The 12,500-nt window shown below is 34.8% G+C and overlaps 1 protein-coding gene across 1 annotated transcript in view; it reads right to left on the minus strand.

Annotated features, from left to right (window-relative positions):
- The window catches only part of LOC115214837 (amine oxidase [flavin-containing]), a 77,242-nt gene that overhangs the window by 45,253 nt on the left and 19,489 nt on the right, over positions 1–12,500 (minus strand). Inside the window, exon 2 of the mRNA XM_029783871.2 lies at positions 7,330–7,467. Coding sequence (XP_029639731.2) covers positions 7,330–7,398 — 69 coding nt within the window. The 5' untranslated portion in view covers positions 7,399–7,467. The remainder of the gene's footprint in view (positions 1–7,329; positions 7,468–12,500) is intronic.

Here is a 12,500-nt window from a genome sequence, read left to right on the forward strand (position 1 = left end):
CAGGTACATTTATGTATTATACGCTTCCATGATTTGTGTATTTGAACTTGAATTGATGCTGTATATGAATAAACCTATGATGTGTAGTGATTTAATTTGATAGAAGGACTTGACTTTGAAATTTGTTCTCCATTCTTACTTTAAACAACAGAGACAGAGACAGGCAGAAACAAGAAAAATGCCCCTTGTATTTGAATACTATGCAAATATTCTTTTAGAAAACTTTTCATTTAATTTTTCCAAAATTTGTTTTCCATACATTTGAAAAGTCTCAATGACTGAAACCGGTACTGAAATGTTTTTCATAAAATTATTTTAGCATTTTCTACCTTGACCTATTTCCACACACACACACACACATATATATATATATATATATGTGTATGTATTAGACGAGCACCATTCAATTTGCGTCAATCAAGTTTACTCACAAAGCATCGTTAGGCCAGAGGCTATAGTAGAACACAATTGCCCAACGTTACGCTTAGTGGGACTGGATTCGAGTTTGCGTGGCTGCAAAGCGAGCGTCTTAAACACACAAGGCATGCATTGCCTAAAATGACACACAGTAGAATCGAACATTAAATCCACTTGATTGTATTGCAAATTACTTAACTGTTCAGCCATGTCGGCTCTCCACACAGACACACACATAGCTCACATACCTACACGCGCATATACGCACACGCACACACGTGCTGGCGCCTGACTACTGTTTCATTTTTATTCAATGCGAACGAAAATAGCTATTTACAATGTCAGTATCTGGGACATAAGTGAATTTATGTAAATATTCTTTGCAATCCTAACCCTCCCTCTCTTTCTCTCTCTCTCTCTCTCTCTAACTCTATTTCTTTCACTCTTCCTGTGTATCTATCTATATATATATATATATATATATATATATATATAATATGTAAATGTAAAAAAAATACAAACTGGGACAATGAGTGTGTATGCGTCCCTCTCTTTTCCCTCTTTGTCGATCTCAAGCAACTACTCCTTCCTCTCCCTCTCTTCATTCAACTATACCCCCTCCCTTACCTATTCCTTCCCCATTATCACCAAAACCCGCGCCACCATCTTTTTACATCTCTATCTTCTTTTACCAATGTTTTTCTTGCTCCTCATACATTTCAATCTCTCAACACTTCTTTCCTCTCATCTACATTCTTTTCTCCACCTCTCTCCACTCTCACTCTCGCTTCCTCCTTTCTGTCCCCCTCTCTCTCACTTCTTTCTCTCTCTCCCTCTCTCTCTCTCTCTCTCTCTGCATCTTTATCTCTTTCTTCCCCTTTTCTTCTCTCTTTACAATTTTCCATTTAAAACTCTTGTTTACATACTTTCTACACACACATCCTTCCGATCTTGCTGCTGTATCGAAAACGAGAGAAATAAACATGGCTACACGCGCGCGCACATCATCTACCTACATATAAGTCAAGCGATGGTGGGAGGGGTGACAAGCACAGACACAGGGCAGCTTTTAAGTGTTAGCTCCTGCGGAGGGCTCTTCATTGGGCCTTGCCCCCAACAATGACACTTCATGCATTGAGTACATATTAAATTTTATTAAACCTGACCAATATTTTCGAGCAATGAACAATTTTCATCAAAACAATGATATAATTTTTTGACTTGGAATTTATTGCAAAGCTGTGTGATAAACAACATTTTTGTCTTCACATTCGGGGGTCAGTACAATTTTTTCTAAGTAACGTCTTTCTCTCTCTCTCTCTCTCTCTCTCTCTCTCTCTCTCTCTGTCTTAGCCACCACCCTCACCGTCTCTATGCCTACTATTACTCTCACTCCGTCATGAGGAATAGTAGGTGTGTCATTGAGTAGCAAGAGAGGGGATCTAAATGTGACACACTGACACAGAAATTAGTTTTTGCATTTATTATATATATATATATATAATAACGGCTTCTTCAGACGGGCTTCTTTCAGTCTCCGTCTACTAAATCCACTCACAATGTTTGGTCAGCCCGAGGCTATAGTAGAAGACGCTTGTCCAAGGCGCCACGCTGTGGGACTGAACCCAGAACCATGTGGTTGGTAAGCAAGCCTCTTACCACACAGCCATGAGAAAGAGAGAGAGAGAAAGGTTAAGGTTGTAAGAATAGTTACATAAATTCACTTATTTCATCCTATAAATAATGCAGTTTTCAATTGCATGAACTAAAAGTTGGAAGGAAGGGGATAAACTACCTGCATCAACTTGCTATAAAAGTAGATAGTAATTTTACTTTCGTCTTATTCTTAGTGCATGTTTTGAAGAGAGCAGTTCCATTTTAACAGTTACCTTTTCAAAGCTACAAGGGAAGCATATTCGGCATATTTTGCATTATGAGTTCAATAAAGGCAACGAGGCATCGGAAAGTGCGAGGAATATTAATGCAGTATATGCAGATCGAACAATAAGTGAAAGCCAGTGTCAACGGTGGCTCCAGAAAATTCGAGCCGGAACCTACAGCCTAGAAGAAGAGGCTCGTCCTAAAAGATCCGTAGAGCTCGATAAGGACGTCCTGCAAACCCTAGTGGAACAAAATCCCATTGTAACTATTGGGGAACCAGCGGAGAAGCTTGAATTTGGTCATTCAATCAGTCAGTCAAGTCAGCGCTAGAAGAAAAACGACCAACTTTGGTTTCAAGATAAAAGGTGTTCTCCATCAGTAGAATGTTCGGCTACATACGGCGAGGGTAACATTCCAAAGGCAAAGGAGGTTTGAATAGGAAACGATTCCCCCACCACATTTTGTAGACGAGGTCAGAACAGTACTGAGGAGTATTTTTCGTTACAGACAAGTGAATTTTGGAAGAGGGGCCAAAAGATGAGAGAGATGGGAAATCATTGTAGAAAATGAAGGAGAGTATATTTTAGAGTAAAAAAAGAACTTGATCTTAATTTGGAAAAATAAAAGAATAAAAAACTGCATTATTTATAGAATGACCCAATATATATATATTTAGTTATTTATATATGCATATGCGTAATTATATATGTATGTATGTATGTATTAATACCAGTTTAATGCACAAACAACAAAATATACATATATATATATATATATATATATATATATATATATATATAGATACATACATACGCACACACAAGCACGCGCATACACACATACACATACACATACATACATACATACATACATACATGCATACGTACATACATACATACATACATACATATATACATACATACATACATACATACATACATAATTATGGGCCTCTTAATAAATTTTGGATCTTTTCCTTTTGAACGGCAGACAATTTCTAGTTAACTAATCACTTTAAAACTTCGTATACTGGTAGAATGTGTCAAAATAAAACATTTTTTTCTCTTGGCTTTCTTGAGAAAATTGTAATTTGTTTGTTTAACGTAGTTTAATTTTTCGAATTTTAACCAATCCTATGCTCTCTTTTGAGCTAAAATCATTTGCTGCGTCTAAAACTGAGACAACATCCTGTCACTACCCCTCAATCTAACCCGAACCCTAATTTTTTTTCTTGATTCTTAAATTAATTTAGTTGTTACGCGTGTAAAAAAACCGAAAGCAATAGAAAATAATTTAAACAATTAACAAACAAAATAATTCTATAATTTTATACACACGCTTTCCGTAACACATGCTTTCCGTATACGCATGGAAAGCGTGTGTATAAAATTATAGAATTATTTTGTTTGTTAATTGTTTAAATTATTTTCTATTGCTTTCGGTTTTTTTACACGCGTAACAATTAAATTAATTTAACAATTAAGAAAATAAAATTAGGGTTAGGGTTAGGTTGAGAGGTAGTGACAGGATGTTGTCTCAGTTTTAGACGCAGCAAATGATTTTAGCTCAAAAGAGAGCATAGGATTGGTTAAAATTGCCGAAATGCTCGGATTTTCAGACGAAATATCTTACAAACTATAAAACATAGAGAAAATGATGTTTTATAAACACATTCTACCAGTATACGAAGTTTAAAAGTGTTTAGTTAACTAGAAATTGTGTTGACATCTGCCGTTAAAAAGGAAAACATCCTAAATTTTGATTAAATTTATACATTATGTTGGAAAGACTTGAGCGGTTCCGATACAACATTTTGGGAAATGCATAGGGTAAGTACCAGGCTTTCAAATAAATAAGTAATGGGGTTAATTCATTGAACTAAACATTCTTCAAGACGGTGCTCCACCATGGCCGCAGTCTAATAACTGCAACAAGTAAAAAAAGAAACTAGATAGATAGATAGATAGATAGATAGATAGATAGATAGATAGATAGATAGATAGAGACAAACACACTCACTACACACGTACATGTTCACATATTTCACTTATTCCCCATGGCGTGTATGACCGTTTATGTATATGTTGGTTAAAGTGAGATCGTACATATGAGTGGGTGTGGTTTCTTTAGAATGGTGAACATAAACATAAACCTACTGATGGAGCAGACGTGGTTTTACCCAGACAGAACAGGAAGAATTAACTGGTTTAACATAAACAATGTTTTAATGCTATCTATTACAGAATACAATTTTGTGAAGCAAGAATTTTTGTCATGACATTTGTGTTTGGCGGGCCAGGATAATTTGGTACGCTAGCAGTAGAGTGGAATGTAGTACAGACATATTGTAAAGTAGCTTAAAAGCCGTCCTATCGGGCGGCTTTATGCTAGCTCTTGTGAGGGGGGGGGGCTCTTCATTGGGCCTTGGGCTCAACAATGACACTTCATGCATTGAGTACATATTAAATTTTATTAAACTTGACCAATATTTTTCAAGCAATAAACAATTTTCATCAAAACAATGATATAATTTTTCGACTTGGAATTTATTGCAAAACTGCATGCTGTACATTTTTGCCTTCCTATTCAGGGGTCAGTACAATATTTTTTCTGTCTAACCTCTTTCTCTCTCTCTCTCATTCTCTCTCTCTATCTATCTATCTATCTCCCTCTCTCTCTCTCTCTTTCTGTTGATTGTTTTCAACCATCACCATCACCAGTACCACTACCATTGCCACCACAACTGTCATACACACACCATTCAGACTTCTGAATTATAACCGAAAACCTTGTCGTTGAGACGCATATTTCGAAAATCAAATCCGTTTTTCTCGAGGACATGTCGTTTCGGAAACTTTCCGTGATATATCCAGATAAATATACACATACACTCTCCCCTTCTATCAATGTTCACAGAACACCTCAGTGCAACAAAGAATGAATAATGAGACAACTTTCATCAATAAATATCTTCTCCAACTCAATATGAACACATAACATAATACAGAACACTGCTAAACTTTCAATTAATACCACTAACCCCCATACATCTCATACACCATTCACATTACAGATCTATATCTACCCTAATTGCACCAAATCCAGAACTACTTACCTCCCTTACACATAATATTTTTCCTCAGGGACTAATAGACCTGGCACCACTCATTAATCGATGTGCATTCAAAGCAATGATTAGTAATTTACGAAACCGGTATGCTTTTAAATCTCTTTAACAATTCACAATAATGACTTTTTTTTTTACTTTTATTCCTACCCCAGTTCATCTAATTTTAAATATCGTTACTTTTCATAAAAAAGCCTTTACTTATTTTGATTTCCAATGTGCATTTTCGCTTATTTTTCTTCATACTTTCCCCCTATATATATATATACCTAATGATGAAATTACGATCGACTGCCTATTTATCCAGGCTCCCTCATTCACAGCTAAGTGAAGCGGAACAACGTGAAATGAAGTGCTTTTTTTCTGAAGAATACAACGCACTGCCCAGTCCAGGAAACGTAACCACAACCTTGCGATTGTGACCACAACATCCTAACCACCAGGCCAGGTGCCTTCATCTGCCCGAGATACAACGTAGTGAAGCTGAATCCCAGACACTGATTAAAAGCAAATTTTCTTAAGCATTCGACAACACTCGAAAGCTGTTTAAACTTATCTTAACCCTCGACTGATATTTTTTTCTTTGATAAAGAGAATTTTTCGATGCCACTGCTTGTTGTATTATCAGATATAACCGTTATGTAAGCAGTTGCTAGTAGCTAACTAGTATTAAGTAACCAGAATTCTTTAATAGCTAACCAAAATTAGAATCTGCCAAAACTAATTTTAGTTGATGCCATCAACTATAATATAGTAAACACTTCTTTTTTATGGGTGGTGGTGGCAGGATTCCGTCGTCTTGTGGTCTTAGATCTCAGTAACGATGAAAACTAGTTTTTAACAACATTTTCTTCCAAAATATGTACCGAGGATAAAAGGAACAAATACTGCAAGATATGCTACCCTAGCGCTCTAACGACTCTGCCAGTGCGTCCCTTGAATCCGGACGATATGAATGTTTGCATAAATATAAATATAGAAGAGTTGTAAACTTTGAGAAGAAGCGATAGATGTCGCAAGTAATAGTGTCTGGGAGAAGGACTGGGAGGACTAGATGAGGAAGTAGTTACTGTAAGGTGGGTTTTTTGTCAAGAAGAGACGCGAATACATTGTTTGGATCAAAGGTGAGATATTCAAAAGTAACCAGCAATAGAAAAGGCAACGAAAAGACAGCTGTTGTACAGACTAGCAATCGGTACGTGACTGGGTCCAGGTATACTTTTCATGCGTACGTTCATCCATTCACAATATACAAAAAGAAAACACAGTATAAAGGGTGTCCTAGAATTTACTATCTATTCCAATGAAATCGGGCAATTTAAAAAAAAAACAGGCAGAATTTATGTTTATTACTTAATTGTGATACTAAAACAAATAGATTTAGAAATCTTACATCAAAAATTTATTGAAAATTTTCAACATGTGCTCCGTCTGTATCCCAGTAAATTTCAAATCTATCTTTAGCATTGCAAAACACAATTTGAAGCATTTTTGGAGTTATCTCCTACACTCTTAACTGAATGCCTTCTTCAAGTGCAGCTAAAGTACTGCTCCATCCTGGAGATGGAGGTAGAGAAAGTGATCGAAGTCAAATTGAAAAACAGCCGTCGTCGATAGATAAACGAGATCCAAAAGAAATGGAAATAAAATTATTCAAGAAATATAAGAATTATAAAATTATAAACAAAATTAAAACTTTATACACTTTTAACACATATTAAACCTGATAAACATAGATAAAGGTGGGTTTTTTTTTAATTGTCCGATTTCATTGAAATAGTTAATTCTGGGATACCCTGTAGAATATATGCTAACAGATGAAGTATATTATATATTAGACGTGATCACATCTAGATCTTTTTTACGGTTATTTGTTGTTGTCCATTGTTAAAAATATTTCTTACCGAGCTGTAAAACACAGAATCTTCCTTTTCGTTAACCAGATGAGTTTTGATGTTGAATTCTCTGGCCATCCGTAGGAGTCGATTTTGTGTGGGTCCCACATAAGCACCGCCGAGATCTTCATAGTCAACATCTTTATTCTATAAGAAAAGTAAAAAAAAAAACAGAGGGAGAAAAAATCAGAGAAGAGATATAAATGAGGAAAATAGAAGCAATGTGAATGTGTCGTTTAGATAAATGAAACTATTTCCATTTCAGAAAGGAATAACATTGAAACAGAAATACTAACCGAGTTTTCAATGTAGATCGAAGATACTTATCTTTGAGAGCAACTTCTCTTGAAAAAGAAATTAATACACATACACTATAGTTATGCCACAAAGTTATAGTTGTAATAGCTATTGATCATATATATATATATATATATATATATATATATATATATTATATATATATATATACTTAACAACTGGTTTAGGAGTATCTGACGGTGTAGATGTGTTTCTTCAGGTGATTACAGGATGTATAGCGTTAAAATAACAACTGTTCCGCAAGATATCTTCTCGGTTTGTGTATAGAAAAGTAGCAAATTAAAGGATACAGCTTCGTTTTATTCTAGATCAATAATAAGTAACAGATGCAAGAAGTAATGAATACACAATACAGCGAAAAAATATTAAATATAACCGTTTACAGATATAGATGTATAAAAAAAATTCAGGAGGTATGAGAAGAATATATTTATTTTACCAGCTGATATCCATAGGACGACGACCATTTCACAGCCTACATCATGCAAAAATAATTTATGTTAATGTCTGCACTAGTATGTATGCAATAAATTGCTTAGTACTATTGTACATTTTACAATCGAATGCAGGTATAGAATACATACGTTATTGCTTTATGGCTTTTGGGATCTATGCGTGAATATGCATATAAGCCAACTGTTCCTACGAATTTTTACTTTTCGAACATATATATATATATACAAATTGAGATAGGGGTTGTAAATGCAACCCTCCATGGGATAACATATATCCAATATACTGCTAGTGAAGTACCCAACAAAGTTAATACATAAATGTTAGGGATTGCGATGCAATCAATTCATTTACTGTATTATATGGGCGAAGGTAAAATGATTTACCACAAATTACTAATACAAGATAAGAAAATGGAGAAATACATCTAAATCAAATATCAATTACCAGATAATACTCAATCACATACTTTATTAAACCACCACATAAGAGACTGTAGGGTTAAACATAAAAAGCAGAACAAATCAGAGTACATAAAGGAATGTACATAAAAAAGTGTACATAAAAGAGTGATGTTGTATAATAAGTAGAATATATATAAAAAAGAGAATATACATATAAGTAAATATAAATATAAGTATAGATTACATCTTACAGCTGTTTCGGCCATGTAGATAAGTATGTCTCATTTTACCAATATTGGCCTTTTATGGTAGGTCAATATTGGTAAAATGAGACATACTTATCTACATGGCTGAAACAGCTGTAAGATGTAATCTATACTTATATTTATATTTACTTATATGTATATTCTCTTTTTTATATATATTCTACTTATTATACAACATCACTCTTTTATGTACACCTTTTTATGTACATTCCTTTATGTACACTGATTTGTTCTGCTTTTTTATGTTTAACCCTACAGTCTCTTATGTGGTGGTTTAATAAAGTATGTGATTGAGTATTATCTGGTAATTGATATTTGATTTAGATGTATTTCTCCATTTTCTTATCTTGTGTATATATATATATATATATATATATATATATATATATATATATATATATATATATATATATATATATATATGCGTAGGAGTGGCTGTGTGGTAAGTAGCTTGCTTACCAACCACATGGTTCCGGGTCAGTCCCACTGCGTGGCACCATGTGAGTGGATTAGGTAGACGGAAACTACAAGAATCCTTCGTATATATCTATGTATATATATATATGTGTGGGGGGTGCGTGTCTGTGTTTGTCCCCCAACATCGCTTGACAACCGATGCTGGTGTGTTTACGAACTTAGCGGTACGGCAAAAGAGACCGATAGAATAAGTACTAGGCTTACAAAGAATAAGTCCTGGGGTCGATTTGCTCGACTAAAGGCTGTGCTCCAGCATGGCCACAGTCAAAATGACTGAAACAAGTAAAAGAGTAAAAGAGTATATACACGCAGAAAATGTAAGGAATTTTCGTCAACTGACTTAAAGTAAGAGGTATGTACTATAAGTGCTCTGTTTGGTCTACCACTAAATTCCGGCTTGAACTGCAACTGAACGTGTGCTGTTGGGACTGCCTATTAGAAACGGCTATAGGTGGGTCTTCTTTGGATTACCTTTGAACAGGTAGATGAAGATTAATGTAAAAAGGAAAAAGCAAACCCTTTAATATCACTTGGGAAAAAAACATTTAGTTTCGATAGAGAATAATAGATATACAGTGTCTTACAGCCGTTTCTCGAATAGCCAAGCGTGTGGAAATCGCTGGCCTTGTGCCGAAATTTGAAACCAGTAGTAGTAGTAGTAGTAGTAGTAGTAGTAGTAGTAGTAGTAGTAGTAGTAGTAGTAGTATTGTTATTACAAAAAATTGAACTTTAAAAAGCAGCTGTTTGTACACAGCTGTTCGGAAAATTCTTTGAGAAACAATTATCTGTGAAACAAAACAGCTTCTTGATAACAGTCAATTTTATCTTATAAAAATATATAGAAACTCTATAACTGACTTAGTATTGAATAATCTTTATTGGTACTTTCTTCCTGTTGCTACTTTGATATGTCAAATGTATATACTGCGCTACATACTGGCTAATCACTTAAATTCATTTAGAGTTGAAAATAAAAAAAATGCCAAACAAGTCTAAGTAGGTTACTCTGGTCCATTAAAGATAAAAACAAGGACTATACTATCAAGTGGGAATTGATTAGTACTGCAAGACCATACAGGCCAGGAACTAGTAAGGAACTAATAAATGTAACTTATCTCTTTTACCTCTCTTTTACTTGTTTCAGTCATTTTGACTGCGGCCATGCTGGAGCACCGCCTTTAATCGAGCAACTCGACCCCGGGACTTATTCTTTTGTAAGCCCAGTACTAATTCTATCGGTCTCTTTTGCCGAACCGCTAAGTAACGGGGACATAAACACACCAGCATCGGTTGTCAAGCAATGCTAGGGGGACAAACATAGACACACAAACACACACACGCATATATATATATATACATATATACGACGGGCTTCTTTCAGTTTCCGTCTACCAAATCCACTTACAAGGCTTTGGTCGGCCCGAGGCTATAGTAGAAGCCACTTGCCCAAGGTGCCACGCAGTGGGACTGAACCCGGAACCATGTGGTTGGTAGACAAGCTACTTACCACACAGCCACTCCTGTGTCTATGGAGTCTACTTATGTCCAGAAGAATTTTTACATCTGAGGATAATAGGCAAGAACGAGCTTTAAGATACTGCTTAGGAGAACATTTACCTTTGCTCGATATAAATGTTATAAATATTGAAACAATTAAGTTTTTTGAAATAACAAACAATAAGGAATAAAGGAGTGATTATCGAATCAATACTTGGAATTGAAGATAGTTCGCGTCTAAATTAACGTACAACTCCACATCATTGAACGCAAAGAAAATCAACATGAAATTTTAACCAGTTAAATGTAAAAGGATATTAAAGTGAGGTCCCTGAAGACGCTGCACAGCTACTTTGTTAGCTTTTCGTGTTGACATATTGTTATTTTTAAATAGTAATGGTTTCTTTTTTAAAAAAAACCTTACTGCCTAAATATCGGTATATGCTTGTTTGTTTATGTGTATGTGACTGTGTGTGTGTATCTGTGTCTGTGCGTGTAAATACTGTATGTATGTGCGTGTTATTTTTGTATGTTATTTGTGGCATCCCCTACATGTTAAATTGATCTGTTTACAACAACCGTTATATTGTACAAATATATTGACTAGCAACACATTCGGCGTACGTTATGTGGTATACAAAGTAGATATTACGCTTTGTTTTGGGAAACTAAACTGATGTTTAGCTGTTTATTTAATGTTTATTAGTTAGAGAACTATAGAAATGTATAAATATACGAAATGTGGGTTAATAATTATGCAACTATAGAGGCATTTTGTTGTTAGGACATTTTCACCTGACTTGAAGGTTTTTTGATATGCTGAATCCAAAATGGAATCTACTTTTTACCATCACGTCTAGATTTCCAGATACTCAAACTCCCTTAATCACCAGTGGGTTATATGCGTGGACAATTTTCTCCTGTGGGACAGCAGAGCCAGGGAAAACATTGGGTGATCAAAGAATTGCAGCGAACATTAGTTCCAAAGTCTTTTAATGTGTTTGAAGAGCCGTTATTTCAACTGGGAAATTTCATCGAATCTCCACTCCATATCATTCTTAACATTATGAAGAAGATAATTAAAACTCTGGATAAAGACAGGCCATGCTTTCAGTCTATCTGCTGCACATTTCTCGGTCTGTGCAGTGAAAGGATAAAACTCTGAGTATTTGATGAGCCTCAAATCATAAAAATAGAAGATAGATGGGAACTTTGTAAATTCAATGAATTGAATTGAGGCAGCAGCATAAATTAATTTATAACAATAATGAATAATTTTCTGTGCAACAAGAAAACAGCCAACCATAACGAAATAAGCGACATGCTGGAGAACTTTTCAAACTTAGAAGCAAATATGAGCATAAAGTGCATCTCCACAGTCATCTTGATAAATTCTCTGAAAATCTTGGTGAAACAAGTGACGAGCAGGGAGAATCAATGGAACAAATGTATCAAGGCAGATGGGACTTCCATATGGGGAAGAAGTATTGCTAGAACTTGGCCCGTGTTTCTCTTGAAGTTTGGCACTCAAGAAAATCATCCAAACGCAAATTCATGGGAAATTAGACAATTTATCTGTAGAAATGTTAAGATTTTTACTAGATTTTCAGTCGAATTCTAAGAAAACATTATGATTTTAAATAAAAATCAATTTCTATATATATATTAGTATGTTATGTCTGTTTTATTGAAAGGAAATGCAATTAAATTCTATTGACCCAGTATCTTAAAATCTTGACGTGACGATAATAATTGGATGTCATTT

Source organism: Octopus sinensis, linkage group LG8, assembly GCF_006345805.1.
Source record: "Octopus sinensis linkage group LG8, ASM634580v1, whole genome shotgun sequence".
Classification (NCBI taxonomy): Eukaryota; Metazoa; Mollusca; class Cephalopoda; order Octopoda; family Octopodidae; genus Octopus; species Octopus sinensis.